Source organism: Alligator mississippiensis, chromosome 8 (assembly GCF_030867095.1).
Source record: "Alligator mississippiensis isolate rAllMis1 chromosome 8, rAllMis1, whole genome shotgun sequence".
In the NCBI taxonomy this organism is placed as follows: Eukaryota; Metazoa; Chordata; order Crocodylia; family Alligatoridae; genus Alligator; species Alligator mississippiensis.
The window spans coordinates 24875458-24894314 of NC_081831.1; the positions used below are offsets into that span (position 1 = coordinate 24875458).

Here is an 18857-nt window from a genome sequence, read left to right on the forward strand (position 1 = left end):
AATTGGGGCAGAGGGTGGGGCTCACAGGCAGTGGCTATGTGGCACCCAGACCCAGAAGTGGGCACCAGACTGGCAGTCAGCTGGCCAGGCAGGGCCAGGAGCTGTTAACCCTTCCCTGGTCCTGCAACTACCACAGGATCTAGGGCTTACACTCCTTGTTGCTATGTGGCCACAGCCAGGTAGCCTGCCCCCATGGAGCCACTGGTTCAAGCCCCCACACCCCTGGATCCATGCCAGTGTCCCAGGGCAAAACTCAAGAGCAGTCAGAGAAGGGGTGAAGCTCAACTGGTGGCAGGGGTGGGGCTTCACTGCCTGTGGCCTACCCAGCCCTTTTGGGTAGCAACTTCCCCTGGGGAAATGTGGCCAGCTCTGGGATGAACTGTGGCATCCAGGATCCCCCTGGGGCAGCTGAGAGCGTGAGGCTGGGCTGCTGGGAACCCCTCTAAAGACACCTAGCCTACATCCAGCCACTCAGGAACTGGACACAGCCTGATCCCTGCCACCCACTGGGCTCAGATCTGCCCTTCCCCCTCCCAGGAGTCCTGCACAGCCCCCTCCCCGCCCTTCCCAGAGCCCAAGTGATTTTGATGACCCTGCTCCACACCCTGCCAGTGGCAGAGACCCAAGACACAGGACAGACTGAGCAGAGGCCCAGGCACTGACCCTGGGTTTAAAGGATGAACTCAGCACCAGAGATCCCACAGCTTCCCTGATGCCAGTCTCTGCCCCAAGCCACTGACAGCTTCTGAAAGCAAGAGGCCCCAAGGCAGCCAATGGGAACTCACAGCTGGGGCTGCTGGACCATGGGGCTCTGGGGCCATGGTAATCCAGGCACATGTCCCTCACCCCCTGCACCATGGACCTTGGCTGCAGCTGCAGCAGCTGGTGTTCCTGCCTCAAAGGTGCTTTGTGGCAGGAGGGCAGCTGAGGGGATGCAAGTGGGGGGGAAGGTGCCCCACCCCTGCCTGGGTGATCAAAGAAGTAGTCATCTGATGTTGGCATGGACAGCAAAGGCCCCAGTAGGAGTGTTGACAGCACTGAAGTGTGTACGCACGTGTGCATGTGTGTACATGTAGGGATGTGTGTCTGTATATTTGTGTATGCCAAAGGGTGCACACATGTATGTGTAGGGGTGAGTGTCAGTGTGTATGCATGTGCAGGGCTGTGTGGCTGTAAGGGTGCATGCATGTGTGTATGCATAAGGGGGCGTGTGCATGTTCCTTTTAACTAAACCTTGGTTGGAATAAGCTGCTCCAGGAAGGGTGCAAGAAAACCCAACCCCGTGTCACATGCACAGGCCTCTTGACTGTGGCCACAAGACGTGACTTCCCTTCCTCCTGCTGCAGCTCATGACTAAGGGGACACTGCACTGGGGGCCCCAGCCCAGAGCCCTTGTCAGCCACCCCTAGCCTGTGTGTCCCAGCCCTGCCCCACAGAGCCTAGGCTAGAAAGAAGGCCTCCATGGTTCAGCCAGGCCTGGACTCATCTAAGACTCTCCAAGCTGAGATCAGGGCCATACCAGGTGCTATACAGATACCACCAGGGCAAAAGCAGGAGCGGGGGGCACTTTATAGGCACTTACCCTCGCAGCCCAGAAACCATGATCAGGGGATGCTGTACAGACTCCCCAGGCCATGATCAGGGCCACACCAAGCTCTGTACAGACCCCCCAGGCCAGTATCAGGGCCACACTGGGCACTGTATAGACCCCCCACAAGACAGGACTGGGGCCACACCAGGCACTACAGACCCTTCCCCTGGATGGGATTAGGGAACATCAGGCACTGTATAGACCCCCCAAGGCTGACAGCCTGGGGTGCTGAGTGCTGTATGGACCTCCCAGGCCAAGATCAGGGCCACAACAAGAGCTGAGCAGACCTCCCAGGCTAGGATCAGAGGCACTGTGCACTGTACAGAACCCCCAAGAGGATTTGGGAATGCTTTATTCCAGTTGAACAGCCAAAGGTTAATTAAAAGAAATATACACACTTCAAAAACCATGTGAGCTTATAGCTTGGAGCGCAAAGGCTTGTTGCCCTAATAGAGGTCTCACAGGCTGCTGGGCTCTTTTCCCAGGTCCAGCCCTTCCCTGCTGGGCTCCTAATTGGCGGGGCAACTGCTGGGGTTCCTGCATCTCAGACACACAAGCAGCTCATGCCACAGGAGGGAGAAAGGGGGAGACCAGGGATATATCCTCAGCCAAAAACAGAGCTCTCTCATCCTCTATACTAGGGCCAGGCAGGTGGGGATGGATGTAACAAGTTGCCAGGATCTCCTGGGCTGGAGCAGGTGTTGCAAGGGTGGGACAATTTTGAGGGCAACACCAGGAAGCCCCATGTGTGGGCATGGTAGTTAATAAAGAGCCAGTAGGTACAGTCCAACCAGAGTCCCCTTATTATTGCCCAGTCCACTTGGACTATACCAATGGGCTTTTCATTAAGTGTCCTGCCCACATTTGGCTCTTCCTGTTGTCAGCCCCAAAGCCTTCTCCCTCACAGTGGCTGCTCCAATTTGAGGGTTCCCTGCAGGTTATTACAGTAGAAGAAGGGTCCCATCTGTGGCAAGAGGAGGGGGCTGGGCCTCTCTTGCCTACCAACCCCCTCAGCACAGGTCAAGGGCTGAGTGAGGACAGGGGGACAGAGGGAAAACACATAAGGAAGCATTTAAAGCAAGGTGTCAGGCTGGTTGGGTCCCCAAGGTAGGATCTAGGTCCACCTCTAGCTGTGGGGTGAGCGGCAGCAATGCAGGGGTTAATAGTCACCACTCATCCCTGGGCCCTGGCCCACCCCCTTGACACTCTTGCTTTAAACCAGAGAGAGAAAGAGAGAGATCAGTTCCCTTTGCAGCTGGGCCCAGGCCCTGCCCCTGTCTCCAGCGCTCATTCCCATTCACAGACAAGGTACAGCAAACCTGGAGGGACATAATTCCCAGCATAAATCTTTGAGAAGACTATGTACAAGGAAACTATGCTGGTCACACTCCCCCCCCAGCCCCCCTAAGGTCAACGGCCATCAAGGGCTTTGTCTCGGGCAATGACAGCTTCGTCAAACTTGATCATGAGGGTAGTGCCCTTGTGCCAGTGGGCCGTGACCTTGGCAGGGAAGCCGCTGCAGGTGAGCACAGCCTCCACAATGCCAGCTGTGAAGGAGGCGCAGTTGAGGGTGCTGTTCTCCCTCGGCACTGAGATGTAGGTGTTGATGAGGGGCTCCTTCTCAATGATGTAGTAGGTCTTGTCGTCATCATTGGCCTGCTCCAGCTTGTCGGCCTCGCGCCCAAACAGGGCCTTCCACACAGGCCCCTTGACGAAGAGCAGGATGTTAATCACCTTGGTCTCCCGCTTGCCGTTCTTCTCCCGCATTACCAGCACATCCAGGATGCGGGCGCCCACCTGCTGGCCCAGCTCTGAGAGCTTGTTCTGGAGCTCAGAGACTGAGTAGACCCGGTTCTGGCAGTACTGGACAATCTCAGAGAAGAGCAGAGAGAAAGCACTTAGGCTCACCTCTGTCTTGGGGCGGGTCAGGGAGCGCTCCAAGATGGCTGACTTCCCACGGGTGAAGCGCGAGTCCATGGTCCTGAAGGTGGGGGGAAAAGAAGACTGAATAACCATATTTTCTGGCATACAACAGGCCTCCAATCCCCCCCCACCCCCCCCAAACCAAAACCATGCATTTTGCTTTGTTCTGTCTTCTGTAGGATGTTTTTTCCAGAATCATGGCAGAGAGCCAACCACAACCATAGTTCCCCTGCTTTACCTGTTGCAGGTTTGGCATGAGGTCTTGTGTTGGGTCAGAGTTCATAGTAGTCTTACACAGAGTTTAGATTATGGATTGTCTGGGACAGTTTAGATAGGGCTAATCCTGCCTCAGGAGGGTGTTAGACTAGATGACTGCTGGAGGTCCCTTCCAGCCCCAGCATGGCCACCTAACTCCACTCTCACCAAGGCACCAGGCCTTGCACTGGACACAGATGCCTGCTGTGCTGCCACATCAATACAGAGCATATCATCACCAGCCAAATAATGCAGATTATAACATCCAAGGCAGGAAAGCCTTGCAGCTGAGCTGCCAAAAGGTACTGCCAATTTGGCAGGGGCTGTGGGGAGGCACTTGTAACTCCACTAATGTCCTATTACAGTGCCCTTCTGCTGTGTGCATGGACAGACAGATCCCTCTGTGAGAGAACCAAAAGACACCTCAGCTGCAGAAAGACATGCTGGGTCTGTGGCAGACATTCACCTCCCCAGACATCCCATTGTAGAGCTGAAGGGGGCTGTTCTCAGGCAGCAAATTTTGAGAAAAACAAATTTGAAAGGGAAATTGCTGCACAACAAATCATCCATGTACTGGACTGTGTATAGTTCACGCAGGGATTGTGGAATCTTATCCCATTACCTGCGTTGGCTTTGGTACCTCCTCTGGGTGCTTATACATGTGCTCTGATGTGTTCTAATTAGAAACTGTCCAAGCAGACTCAATTAATCAAGTCTGCTGGAGGCTCTAATTGGAATGCTCCAGCATGCTGCAACATCACATGTATTCAGTACTCCCCATTTCAAAGTGGCAACAGGGGCGCTTTAATTAAACTCATCAAATAAGCTTTAAAGTGCCCCTGTGGCCATTTGGAAATGCAAGACGCTGAATACATGCAACGCTGTGATGTTTTAATTAGAGCAGCCATCCAGGAGCTGCTCTAATAACAATGCACCCCTCTACACTAGAGTACATGTATAGACAGCCTTGTTCCTGTGGATTTATTGCTCGTCTCTCCTGGCACTGCCCCCACCCATCTCTCTCTCTTCTGTCCCCCCTGCCATCTCATCTTTTCTATTTTAATTTCTCTCTCCTCCTTGCACTCTGCTTTCTGCAGGTCCTTTCACAGCAAATTTCAGCCCACGAAAGCTTGTGATCTCTGTATTTATCTCTATCCACTTTGGCTGGCCTATAAAATGCAGATCTACCCTGTCTGCTCAATGGCATAAGAACCTGTAGCCCCTGTTCAAACCATAAACACAGACCATCAGCCTCCCCCTGTCTTTTGTATTCAAAACTGGCTCAAGCAAATGCCACCCATATCAAAACCATGTTTATATGGCACCAGCTCCATTGGATACATCATAAGGATGCCTGACCACTGGCTCTAGAAAGAGGCTCTCTGCTCCCAACTCGCCCTGGTCACTGCTCTACAGTGATGATTATCAGCCTTTCTAGACTCCAGCCCCACCCACTTCAAAAATCACCAGCACTTCATGTTCACTTGCATTTTGACTAAGAAAACTACTAGAGCCGTTCTGGTTTGTGACACTGCAGATTCCTATTTGATCTTGTGAATTGCCTCAGGCTGCTCACAGGGCTGTGCCCAGGAAAGGACCTCAAGGCCCCTGGGGGAGCATGGGGTGGGGGAGCCGCATCCTTAGGTGAGAATCACTGGCTTAAATGGCAGCTGGTGCTGAAGCAGGGCTGGGCCAGACCCACTGGGGGCTCTGGGGAGGTCTTGCTCCACACCTTTGGCTTCCCCCAAGCAAAGCCTGCGTGTGGCAGATGGGGGCGAGGATCCTGTGCGCCTGGCGTGGGTGCAGCCAGGGCTGGGGAAGGGGCCTGCCGGGACCTGCTAAAGAGTCCTGCAAGGAGGCAGTGGCAGCCGCTGGAGGGGCGCTCCGGGGAGCAACAGCAAGGAGCAGGGAGCACCCAGAGGGGCCGGAGCCCCTAACACTGCCCACGTCCCTACCCCGCCGACCCCTTCATCCCCATGACTCTCCCAGGCATCTACCACCCCCGCGTGGCCCCTCTCCCGCCAGGCCACCTCATGACCGGGCCCACGTGACCCCTCCACCCCCCCCCGTGGCACCCTGCGACCCCAACCCCTGACTTCGCCTTGCACCCCCAGCTCCATACAACCCCGCCTCCTCTCCGGGCACTCACGAGTGTGGACAGCAGCAACTGCGTTCCCAAACCCCCAGCGCCGCCACCCCCCGCAGCCGCCACTTCCGGGCCCCTCCGTACTTTACGGCCGCCGCTGCCGCAAATCCGCCGAACGCAGGGCGGCCGCCTGGTCACCATGGTAACGGGAAGGCGGCCGGGGACCACGTGACACCAGGCGGGGCGGGGAGGGGGCGGGGCTTGGAGAGGAGAGGAGAGCCCGCCTGGGCGGGGCTTAGGGATGCTGGGTGTGCCTTGGTTAAGGGGCGGGGCTCTGGGGGGGTCCCTACATGGCAAGTAGGGCACCGTGGCTATTTAAATATGTCTCAGAGATGAGAAGACCCAGTGGATAACTGATCCACGCCCTGGCAGCGCAGCGTGGGTTCCTCCCAGCCCTTGGATGGTGGGGGGAGGGGCTGGGCGCTTGGGTTCCATCCCGGCTCTGGCGTCAAGCGGTCCCAGTTGCGGGGTCAGGGCTGGATTCGGGATGCCTGGGATCCCGGCCCAGCTCGGAGGCGCGTGCAGTCTGGCGCGACAGCGGCCTGCAGGGTGGCACACCCGGGCGCCTGGGTTCCAGCCCTCAGCCTGCAGGGTGGGCTGCTCAGCTGCGGCTCATTGCGCCCTCGGACTCCTGGGTTTCCTTTGCAGCTCTGGCTCCACCTTTGCCTGCCAGGCTTCAGGCCCCATCTTCCCCCAGCTCAACTCCAGGGAGTCCTCCTCCATAGTTTCCATGGCAACCGCTCTTCCCCCTGCACCACCCTGTTCCCCAGACTGGAATGGGCAGCATGTGATGGGGTGGCCAGCGCTAAGGTTTGGGACCTAGGTGTCAGGGCTCCCAGCTCTGCCTGCAGTAAACAGCAGGCCCCAGGCTCCTCTCAGCCCTGGGAATGCGAACCTCGGGGTCCAGGCTCCCAGCAGCCCACCCTACATTGCTGTAACCTCTTGACCCTACTGTCCTCCCAAAGCAGGGAGAGAACCCAGGCGTCCGGGCTCCCAGCCTCCTGCCCTAACCCCAGAGCCTCCCGGCCCCTCCCAAGGCAAGGAGAGGACCCAAGCTCCCAGCCCGGGTCACTTCTATATTGGTGGGAGGTGAGTGCTATACCCCCTAGGTCCTGGACCCTTTCATCACTAGCCTGGGGGAGGTGGAATGACCCCAGGGACAATAGAGTTCTGTGCACATACCAGAGCAACCAGAGGAGTGATGCAGTGTGGGATGCCTGGAGGACCAACCAGATCCCACCCAAGCTTTGTAGGGACTGAATAGGGATGATCTCTACAGATCCCAGGAGTCCTGGACCCCAGCCCTATACTTACTCCCACCACAACACTCATCACCCTGTATCCACAAGTCACCCCCTTCCTGGCCATCCTGCCTCACATCTGTGAGCTTCCCCCGGCAGGGGAAGATCTCCAACACCTACTCCCATGCAAAGTACTGTACAGACTCTGGGGGCAGTTATCCTGGGTAATTCCCAAATGGGTGCTCCCCCTGCCAGTGATAATCTGGGTTAGCTGTGTGTCAATTTGCCAAACCGGTCATGTATCTATCTGCTCCTTACCCTGGTATAAATTTCTCCGGGAGTTTAATCTGGAGTAAATCACTCTGGATTAAAGTTCTACACCACAGTCCCACAGCCAGGTCCCAGCTGAGTGAGGCTGAGGGTACTGGGAGGCCACTGGTCATGCTCAACCCCCCTGCAGCCGGTGGGACAGGCTATGAGGGGCCAGTGGTGGGTAGTCCAGATGCTTCCCCCAGCCCCTGGACGCAGGATGAGGTCCCTGGGCAAGGCTGGGGGCGGGGAGGAAGCAGAAGCTGCTCTGAAGAGGGAGGGAAGGTCAGAGGGGCGGGGGGGAGGCATGGGGAAGTCTGGAGGGTCCCGAGCGCTTCTGGGGAAGTCAGGCCTGAGGGTGGGAAATGCCAGGGACTGAGGAATGGAGGTGACCTGGGGATTGCAGGCCCTTGTTGGTCTGCCCGGCCCTATACAGACCTCCCAGGCCAGGCTTGGAGGGCACGGGGCAATCTCAGCCTGGGGGTCTGTACAGCACCAGGTTCCCCAAACCCAGCCAGGGTTGGGGAGGGGGTCTGTACAGCACCTGGTGCTTCCCAATCTCAGCCTGGGGAGTCTGTATAGTGCCTAGTGCCCCTTGATCTTGGCCTGAGGGGTTCGTACAGCACCCAGCACCCCCGAGTCCTGGCCTGGGGGCTCTGTGTAGTGCCCAGAGCTCCCCAGTCCTGGGCTGGGAGCATTTGCAGGGCAGAGTCGGCAGGGCAGGAGTTAAAGCAGTGCCTTCCTCTTTTGGCTGGTGTAAGAGAGGAAGAGCAGTGCGGTTGCACAAGCCTGGTGTGAGATACTGAGCCAGGACCCCTCCCGAGCCATGCAGCCTTCTAGCTACAGCCGCCATAGGGACCCCACCCTGGAGCTGTGCCAGGGCCGGTGGGTGCCCCGACCTTGCCACAGGCCAGGTGGGTATTTAGGGATGCCTGAGTTTCCTTGGTGCCCTGGGCACTGCTCATGCAGGGGTTTGGGGGGATTTTTGCTGAGCTTTTAAGGTGCATCCAAGTTCCCCCTGGGGAAACTGAGGCAGAGATGTGCCACAGGCTCCTTGGACAGCTTTGAGGATGAGGATGAGCAGGATTATGTGAATGTCCAGCCCAGCCATGCTCTACCCCAGCTGCAGCCGCAACCTCCACAGGGAGCCGAGGCCAAGCCAGGTGAGTCCTTTGTGCTCTGGGTGGGGGTCCTGGGGAGGATCCTAGTCCCCCCTGCTTTAACTAGCAGATCCCACTCCATCCCCTAGTTGGGGAGAACCCAGGTGTCCTAGCTCTCAGCCATGCCACCCCCATTCTAGCCACTGGATACCACCCTTCAGCTGAGGTGGGAACCCAGGCATCTGGCCTCCTGATCCCTTTCCTGTCACCGGAACCCACTATGCTCCCCCTTCTTCAGCAGATCTGGGATAGAATGCAGGCCCCTGGGCTTCTAGCCCCTCCCCGCAGCTCTAACCTTTAGATCCTAATCCTCGAGCAGAGCTGGCATACAACCCCGGTGCCCTGGCTTGCAACCTCTCCTCCACCTACTTTAGTAGACCCAAACCCAGGATCCCAACTCCCCTCCACACACCAGACCCCGCTTCCCCAGCAGAGCTGGTGTAGAACCCAGGCATCTGGGCTCCCAGGCCTTCCCCACACTAGACTGCCCACTCCTCTGCACCACTGGCATCAAACCCAGGCGTCCGGGCTCCAAGCCTCCACCCAGCTCCTGTTCCCAGTCCAGGTCACTGGCTTCCCCTGACCCCCCACCACACCTGGTACTGTTGGTTGCAGTGACCACACCAGCACCAGCACCAGGAGCTGCACGTGGGGGCTGCGGGAGGCGCCCAGCCATGCTCTGGGCCCTGTTAGGCCTTGCCCTGCTGCTCTCAGCGGTCGCCTTCATCCTGAGCCTCCTCAAGTGTGAGTGTGCCCCTGCCCGCCCCCCCCCCCAAATCTGCAGGGATACATGATGGCTTATCCCAAGATAGCGGGGGAGAGGGGAAGGGGGGGGGGGGCTACATCAGGGCCTGGCCCCAGCCCCTATCTTTGGGGCATCCCAGGTTGGCCAGCTATGGACTCATGAGGGGGTTTCCACCAGTGCCATGTGTCCACTTTTATCCTGGGATAATAGGATAACAGCTGTTAGGGGGAGGTGGGGGCTGGGCAATGCCCAGCATGATGCCCCCCCACCCCCCAGAAAGGAGCCCAATCCTGGGTCTGCTTGGAGGTTACCAGCCTACATGGAAAGTGCTCCGCCCTGCAGGGCTCCCGTGCTGCCCTGCCGGCTGGGATGGTTTCCAGGGCCAGTGCTACAGGGTCTTCACAGCGTCACAGAACTGGTCACAGGCCAGGGCCACCTGCCGGGACCATGATGCCCTCCTGGCCACTGTTCAGGGCCCTGCCGAGCAGGTAAGGGCCAGTGCTGGGAGTAGGTGAGGGAGGATTGGGCCCCATAGGAACCACAGGAGTTCATGGAAAAGCAACCCCCCTGCCTGGCAGATTCCCCCCCCCCCGAGCCCACAGACCCTCCAGAGCAACTCCCCTGCCCCTAGCTATGACCCCTGCCCCACTACCCCCTCTCTCCAGCCCCTCCCACCCCAAAGACAAGGCCTTTTACCCCCTGAGCCAGGCTGGGGCAGGCTGGGGGGGCCATGGGCTGACACTGTGCCCTGCTCCGGACAGCGGTTTCTGACCCAGAGAATTGGGTCTGACTGGCACTGGATTGGGCTGCAGCAGCTGAACAACAGCAGCACCACCTGGCTATGGGAGGAGGGGGCCACAGTCTCCTACACGTAAGTACCCTCTGTCCCCTCCCTGAGCATCTGTCCCTTCCCTACCCCTTGAGGGAGCATAATGGAGGGAAAGAGACCCTCACAAGGCCCCCCGTCCCTTCATGTTCTGCCCTTGTGATGCTCATGTGGCGTTGCCCCCTCCTGGGATGGATGGGTGGGTTGAAGGACAGTTGGATGGACAAGACGGTTGGATGGGTATGTGGGGTGAGTGTATGGTAGAGGGATGGGTGGGTGGGTTGATGTGCTGATGGATTTGTGGGGTGGAGGGATAGATGGAGGGGAATGTGGGCTGCATTGATGGGTTGATGGGTATGTGGGGTGGGAGATGGATGGAGAGGTGGGTGGGCAGATGTGTTTGCTGGGAGGGTAGAGGGTGGGTGGGTGGATAGGTGTGTGGGCTCATGGGGTGGGTGGATGGCTGAAGGGAGTGTGGGGACATGGGCCACGGGTTACGTGGCTGGCTGGGTGGGCAGATGTGTGATGGGTGGGCTGCCAAACGCCTCCATCTTCAGCCCAGCCCCCACCTCCTCCTATTCCTTCCAGGTCGTGGTGCCAGAGGTCACTCAGTGCCAGCATCAGCCCTCAGCTCAGCTGTGGCTACCTCAACCCTCAGTGTGGTGGGGACTGGGGCAACACCATGTGCCAGGCTTTGCTTGCCTTTGTCTGTGAGAGACCTGGGCCCTTGTGCCAGTAGCTCACATGGGCAAGCTGGGCCTGACTGAGGGGTCCTGGGACACTCAGGACTCCTTCCCATGCTAGTCGCTCCCGCAGGGCACATTGAAGGGTACCCAGTGCCTGGCAGGATATGCTCCTCTCCCAAGTCAAGCTGTTGGGACAGACCTCAGCCCTTTGGCATCAAGGGTGCGAGAGCACAGCTGGGGATGAAACCCAGGAGTCCTGATGGCTCTCACCCTGGAGTCCCATGTCCCACCCAGGTAGAACCCAGGTATCTGGGATGCTGGCTGTCTTGGGGAGGGTGACTCTGGGCTGTGCCAGCTAGGTTTTGTCTGTCTAGAGACAGGTTTGGGGGCTGTCTCTGACTTCAGGCCACACAGCAGGGGTGCAGGGGTCCCAGGCTGGCCTGGCAATCTCTGCCACACTGGAGAATAAATCCTGATGAGTGGAACTGCAAGGCTTTTCCTGGTGCTTTAATTACCAACCCCCAGCCCTACAGAGCTGGGCTGGGCTCCTAGTTGTTTACAGGTGGAGAAACTGAGGCATGGCAATGTGGCAGAGGCAGGATTGGAGCCCTTCCCTCCACCCAAACCAGTCACTGGGGGTCTATCAGCTCCTGGCTCCCAACTCCCCAGGCAGGCTGCTGCCCCACATTGGGGTTTCATGAGTGGGTTTAGGGAATGCAGGAGTCCAGGGGGACAGGGAGCATTGAGCAGTGGGGGGAGGATTTGGAGAGCTTTGAGTCCCTTGAGGTGGCCGGGGCACATGGGGGAGTCCTAGTGTAGACAGACCTCAGGGCTGTGGGCGGAGGAGGCTGCTCATGCCCCAGCTAGGGGCCTCTGTGCCCCACAGGACCTGGGTCTGGGCTCTTTCAGGACAGCTGATGGTGGGGGGCAGCTCTGTCAAGGGGAGGTCTGAGGGAGCCTGCACCCCCCCCGTTCTCCTCAGGGCTTCTGCGTTGGCTTGGCTGTGAACGAGACACATGACATGGGGTCCCTCAGTCAGGCCCATGCCCCCCCACAGCACTGCTGCCCTCCAAAGATTGGCTGTGGGGGGCTCACCCCCTGCCTTGGCCTGCACTGCCTTGAATCCACCCCCCATACCCCTGGGCCCTAGTGACAACCCCAGAGGCTCAGATTTCCCAGCATCCTTTGCTCCCCTAAGCTATGCGTTCATGGGAACTTGGTGCCATGCACCTGCCACCACACCTGGCTCTATTTCCGGTGTGGGGGAAGTCATCCCTCCTCTCTGTGCCTTTCCCTGATGGAGCTTTCTCCTGGGCCTCCTGGGCTCTCCACAGACCCTAACAAGATCCCCAAGGACCTACCAGCCCTGCCCCCCCACTTTCCCAGGCACCCCCAGGCCTCACCAACATCTCTCCGTGTCTTCTCCAGCTCTGTCCGCAGCTGCGCCTGCCCCTTCTGGGCCTTTTTCAGGTCCTGTGACACTGGGGACACAGGGGGGACCCACTCGGCTCAGCCTGGCATGGGGAGGACAGCCTCTCACCTTATGCCCCAGCCCCTGGCCCCCACGGCACCATCTTGGGGCCCTGGTCACTGGTCTAGCTCCAAATCTGACCCCCAGTGCTGCCTCAGTGCAGCTTAGCCCCCTGCCCCCAGCTCATCTCCGACCCACAACACTGGGATGGAAATGGGGTTTTTGGCCCCACTCTTATTGGCAACATTTTCGGGGGGGGCGGGAGGGGAATCTTTACTGGTTCTTGGAAATGGACATTGGAGCAGTAAAAATCTGTGAAACTGGTCCCAAAAGCCTGGAGGAGGGTAGGGTTTTAGAGGCAAATTTGGGGCATTTCTTTAGGTTTTTGTTGTTGTGGGTTGGGTTGGGGTGGGGTGGGAAAAATTCAGCCAGGGACCAGGGAATCATCTGTCCCAGGCCACGGGGACTAGGGCACAGCAACAGAAAGTATCAGGAGGCAGAGGACAGATTGCCATACTTCCTCACATATGATATACGCCCCCACACCAACAGGACATACGGGCAGCATGAAGGGAAAGATGAGACCCAGCCATGACAATATGACTAACCATGGACTGGGATAGATACAGGCAGCTGCAGTTGAGGAAGGTGGAGAAAACACCTGTGGCTGCTCTGTTAACCCCTTGGCTGCAGGCCATGGGGATGACCCAGCTTGAGCAATGGGGATGGGCAGAATCAGGGCCTCTGTCCTCCAAATTTCCTCCTTTAAGAGACTGCCTCAGCTCCCAAGTCCCAGCAGCTAATTTTTGGGGAGAAGTGTGCATGTTGAATTTGAGTAAATACAGTATTTTACCCAGGGATGATGGAGCTGGGAGGGGGATGGACAAGCATTAACCCCTCAGCTGCCAGATAGAGTAGCCCTGCAACATTTCCTCCCCCCGCCCCATCTCCATGTGCACAGCAGCCCCAACACCCCCAGGCTCTGACCTGCACCCCCATGCTGGGCTGGCTGGCTGGCAGCTCTAGCCCTTGCTCCCCTGCTTGGGGAACCCAGACCTAGGCCGGTGGGGCGGGGGGGGCACCTTGTGTGATCCTCTCCCACAGAGAAATGTTGGTCCGTTGCAGATCCATGACCAGCTTCTTCTCTGAGACACAGAAAAGAAAGGGTTACAGAGGAGACTGCACCTCAGTACACCTGTGCAGTGCCCTGTGAGGTAGGAAGGAGCCACTCACTTACCCATCATCTCTCTCTCTCTCCCTGTCTCTATCTATCCCTATTCACCTCCTCCATCCATCTATCCACCTGCTGCCTTATCCATCCATCCATCCATCCATCTCTCCTTCCCATGCCATGCCCAACTTCAAGTCTGCCTGCAGCTGCCCCTGGTTCTTCTGGGCTTCCTACAGCTTCTGGGACACTGGGGGCACAGAGGGGACCCGCTGGGCTCAGCCTGGCACAGGGGTTGAGGCAGATGGGAGCCCCTTGCCCTGCCTCTGGCTCCTGCCCCCATGGGGAGGGCAGCCCTGTACAGACCAGGCTTCCTGTGTTATGACCCCCCCCATGTCAGCCTGATAAGAGGGTAAGGATACCTCAAGGGGGATTATGTGGGGGGTCAGGGGTCGGAGGACCTTTAACATAAAAATATATTTAAACACGGTGCTATACCTATATATGCAAATATATTTAAATATGCAAGCACACCTAATTTTCTAAATATGTTTACATATGCAAGCCTAAGTAAATATGTAAACCTATTTAAATTTGCAATTTTAGTTAAATATGCTCAAAGGCGCTTGTGTGGATTTGAATGTAGACATTGGTTAATATATTCCATTACATTGGAATGTGAAGATAGACTGGAATGGTCAGATCCATGCTTGTATTTCAATGTGGTTGAATATATTTTAATAGATTTGAATATTTAAGTATGTTAATCATTTAGAACCAGAATTCATTGGAGAGGTGATATCTTTTATTAGACCAAGTAGATTTTTGCAAAAAAAAAATAATAATAATTGCAATTTTCTTTTTGCATTTTTTTTTTTTTTGCAAACATTTAGTTGGTCTAATAAAAGATATCACCTCTACTACAAGTTCAGATTTCTTTTGCCTCTAGACCATACAGCTACAACCTGGATACCTTAATCATTTAAATTAGCTCAGGAGGTGGGAGGGGCAGGGATATTGTGACTTCTTTAGGGCTAAGGCTAGGGCTAAGACTAGGGTTAGGGTCTCCCACTCCACCCCAGCTTCCCCTCTCCCATGCCAGCCTGACAGCTTCAGCCCCTACCCCCTCAGGGTGCCCTGCCACAGCCCCAGACAGGTGAGGGAACCCCCACCTTGGGTGATCCTCTCCCACAGGGATGTGTTAGTCCGTTTCAGCTCTGCACTCAGCTCTGCATCTGTGTCAGAGACACAAAGAGTTAAACAGAGCTCCCTGATCCCTGCACGGCTCATCTATGCCCCCATGGACTGGGGGGGGGGGCATATAGTAGGAGTGTCTGCCCCAGCCACTGTCGACCCTGCAGTCCCCTCTTTCCATCCATCCATCCATCTGCTGTCTATCTTTTTTGGCTGATTGGAACACGAAAAAATTCTTAAAAAAAAAAATCTTCCTATCCATACTTCCATCACAATATACTATCTATCTATCTATCTATCTATCTATCTATCTATCTATCTATCTATCTATCTATCCTTATTCACCTCCTCCATCCATCCACCCACTGCCCTATCCATCCATCCATCTACCTACCTACTTACCCATCCATCCATCTTTCCATCCATCCATCTATTAATCCAGCTACCTAACTGTTCATCCACCCATGCATGCATCCTTCCATTCCCACCACCCTATCAGTGCACCTCCCCATCTGTTGCCATTCATCCCCCAGCTCCTGCCTGCCCTGAGGCCATTGGGGCTAGGCTGTGAGGGGCTGACAGGGCCCTGTGGGAACTGGCAGCCCTCAGCCCCCCCTGTGGGTGTGAATAAGACCCTGGGGCTGCAGGTCTTGGGGGGGGGGGCTGCACCTGTGCACACACGCTTGTGATTTGCACTCACATTTCACGAGTCCCAGTGAGAGGAGCACGAGCAATGTCAGGAAGCAAGCTGCCAGCAGCAGGGCGAGGGCCAAGGTGGCCCCCTGCACCTGGCCACCCCTTGTGTTGGGCAGTGGCTTTGGCGGGGCCCCAGGTCCTGCAAAACAGCAGTGGGCAGGTCCCATGTATGTTCATACATGTTCATCCCTCCCACCCCCAGCTCATCCAGTAGCTAGTTCTGCAGCCCTTCCCTCCTCACCTGCATCCTGTCCCAAATGGCTGCTAAGAGCAGCTCTATTCACCCACAGAAGCAGCTGCATCTCAGCCCCAACCAAGCCCTCAGCCCTGGGGGGTGAGTAGCAGTGGCTAGACGCTTTCTGTACCTGGGGGCACTGGCGGGGGCCGGGTGGGGGGCGGCAGTTCATCCTTGCAGGGCACCACCACATTCTCATACTCAGGCGTGTCATCATCGGAGCCCTCAGCCTCTGCAAGTCAGAGATGGCATGGGGGCCTGGGACCAGCCTGGGGGCCCTGCACACACGGGGTTGGGGCAGCTCAGCCCCTCCTTGGAGCCTGCCCTGCCTCTGGGAAGGGTGTGCATGCCACATGTGTGCGTGCTCATGGACACACACACATGAATGTACCCACACACACATACAGATATTTCAGTTTCATAGAGAAGTAAGGCTGGAAGGGACCTCAAGAGATCACCCAGTCCAACTGGAGACCCAACCTGTGAGCTTGGTTTAATTAGCCCCATGCTTTAACCAACTGAACTAATCAGCAATGTTCATATGTACACACATCCACATGGTTATAATCACATGTATACGTGCACACACACATACATATCTATACATGTGTATATCTCCACATACACAAATATCCACCTGTACAAATACGTACATGTATATGTCCATAAACACATATATCCACATGTATACACATGTACATCCATGCAAACCTATATCCACACGTGCATATATCCACATGTACGTACACACACAAACTTACACACAGGCACACATGCCTATACATACATGCACGCAGATACTAATATACATGCACATACACAGCTACATGCACATCTACACAACACTTGTATACACACACATATACATACACATTACTACACATGTAAATATAGATGCACATATAAAGGCACTCCCATATATGCATACACAGACACCCACATTCACCCACACAAAAACATACTCAGATATATACAGCACATGCATATACAGACACTTATTTATATCTGCACTTATATGCACATTAGCCAACTGCCCGGCAGGAATGATGGGGGGAGGAGCGGAGAGGGGGGCTGGAACCACCAGGCACTGCCCCCACTTCCCAGGAGTGTGGGAGGGGGAGAAACTTGCCCTCTGTCCCCCATGGGCAGAACACCCTGCCGCCACCACCTCCAGGGAACTGGGGGGGAAGCTCCATCCCCACAGTCATGGCAGAGCTCCGCCTCCGTGACCTCCTGTCTGGAACACCCTTGGGGCACTCTGATTGATTGTTTCAATCAGCATTGTGATTGGCTGCTGAGACAACCAATCAGAATGTGAATAAAGCATTAGAGACAGACAGACAGACAGACTAAGGCTTTTATTTTATTAGAATACAGGCAGTCCTCAGATTTACAACACAATTGGTTCCTGAAAACCACATCTTAAGTCGAAACGTAGTAACTTGGAACCAATTTTCTCATAAGAAACAACGTTATAAGTGGGGGCTTGGTTCCTGAACCAAGGCCCAATACCCTATTTTCACCAAAAATACCCCAGAATTTTGTACTCGATCAATTATAGATGAGTAATATAGCTACATTAATGTATTTATATTGTAAATAGCGATCATATTGATTTGGAAGGACTTCTTTGAGGTGACTTGGCTGGACTTTTTGAAGGGCTCTTGGTTGGACTTTTGGAAGGGTTCTTGGCTGGAGACTTCTCAGGAGTCCTGGCTGCAGGTTTTTCTGGAGTCTTGTCTGCTTTCTTAAAGAAAGTGTCCAAGGAAGTTTGGACAGATGTTCTCCAGGGAGATGAGCGACACAGCGAACTTGTTCGCTGGCAAGGCATTGCATCGGATCAAGCATTGTAAGTTGAAACTGATGTCAGAAAGTTGAAACAGGGTGTCGATTTATAAATGTTGTAACTCGAAACATTGTAAATCAAGGACTACCTGTATACTCATCCCTTCCAGCCCTAATGTCCTATGATCCTATATCCACACACACACACGTGTATACTATCCATATAGACACACACGTTCTTACACACACAAAAACATACATATAAACAGCATGCGTACACACAACTCACTCTCTCTCACGGGAACACACACACACACACACACACACACACACACACACACACACCCCTCTCACTGTCACACACAGATACACACAACTCATGCATGCACCTACATACACAGACACACACACAACTATTTCACACACATTCACATAGACCCATAGGTTCACAGACACAAGATCATATACAAAAATAAACACCCAAAACGCTCTCTCACACATGCTGTCTTCAAAGAAGTGGCCAGTTTTGTAGTAAACACGTTTTCATCACAGACGTGGGGGGGAAGCCCTCTGGTGCTGGTTGATTTTGGGTGCTTGGTTTGGGAAGGTTGGTTTTCGGGGGGTTGGTTTTCAGGGGGTTTGATTGGGGGTAGTTTGGGGAGCTGATTGGGGGGTTAGTTCTGGGGGATTTAGTTGGGGAGGTTGGTTTTGGGAGAGTTGGCTGGGGGGTGGGGTTCAGTTTGGGGCCTTGGTTCAAACCCACATTCCCCACCCCACCTCCTGCTGGGGCTGGGAGTGTCCAGGAAAGGACAGAGGCCAGCATGGACCTCTGCCCCAAAAGCCCCACACACCAGCAAGGAAACTGAGGTATGGCCTACATGGGGCCTGTGGTGGGCTGAGCCATTACCCCCACCCCCCAACCCTCTGCAGAACTATGGTCCTGGGGTACACCCCTCTCCCCCACCATGGCCCTACCTTCCCTGAGCACTGCCTCCCGTGAGGCCCTCAGAGTGAGGTGCCCTTCAGCTGCGTGGTTCACGTACAGCTCCATGCCCTCCATGGTGCTCGGGCCCCACAGATGCTTTGGCTGTGGTGGCGCAACTGGGCTGCAGCTGAATTTCAGCACTATACCCCATGGCGCAATCCCCTGGAGTGGGAGGATACTTGGTAGACCTGCCCTGCCCTCTACCCCTCCCCCCCACCGCCCTGGGATGTCCTGGCATGGGCAGGGACTTGTGCCAGGCCTCTATGTGCAGGGTTCTGTACGTTATTCAGGTCATTGCAGTAGATCCTCAGATCCCCAGTCACAGGGCAGGGCTTCATTGCATTATTCCCAACCCAGTACTCAGTGTATTATGGTAGCCCCTGGGCTCCCCAGCCACAGATCAGGGCTGCAGTGTGCAAGGTGCTGTACATTACTTGGGAC

The 18857-nt window shown here is 55.7% G+C and overlaps 2 protein-coding genes across 5 annotated transcripts; one reads left to right on the forward strand and one right to left on the reverse strand.

Annotated features, from left to right (window-relative positions):
* Positions 1–1926: 1926 nt before the first annotated feature.
* TRAPPC5 (trafficking protein particle complex subunit 5) lies at positions 1927–6069 on the reverse strand. 2 transcript variants are annotated; one of them, XM_006265085.4, is made up of 2 exons: positions 6000–6069; positions 1927–3572 (listed from the first exon to the last, which is right to left on the reverse strand). In XM_006265085.4, exon 2 carries the CDS (start codon positions 3566–3568, stop codon positions 3002–3004), a length of 567 nt encoding a protein of 188 aa, XP_006265147.1. In that variant the 5' UTR covers positions 3569–3572; positions 6000–6069; the 3' UTR covers positions 1927–3001. The 2 variants fall into 2 exon arrangements, with proteins under 2 accessions (XP_006265147.1, XP_014467058.1); XM_014611572.3 differs by having other exon boundaries at positions 5919–6000.
* Positions 6070–6185: 116 nt separating this feature from the next.
* On the forward strand, positions 6186–11243 carry LOC102572548 (snaclec B9). Of its 3 annotated transcripts, XM_006265092.4 has the most exons (7): positions 6186–7004; positions 8227–8379; positions 8515–8628; positions 9241–9369; positions 9713–9858; positions 10132–10241; positions 10785–11243. In XM_006265092.4, the coding sequence occupies exons 2-7, from the start codon at positions 8292–8294 to the stop codon at positions 10933–10935; spliced, it is 738 nt and encodes a 245-aa protein (XP_006265154.2). In that variant the 5' UTR covers positions 6186–7004; positions 8227–8291; the 3' UTR covers positions 10936–11243. The 3 variants fall into 3 exon arrangements, with proteins under 3 accessions (XP_006265154.2, XP_059588403.1, XP_059588402.1); XM_059732420.1 differs by lacking the exon at positions 9241–9369 and having other exon boundaries at positions 6187–7004; XM_059732419.1 differs by lacking the exon at positions 6186–7004 and having other exon boundaries at positions 7817–8379.
* The last annotated feature ends 7614 nt before the right edge of the window (positions 11244–18857 follow it).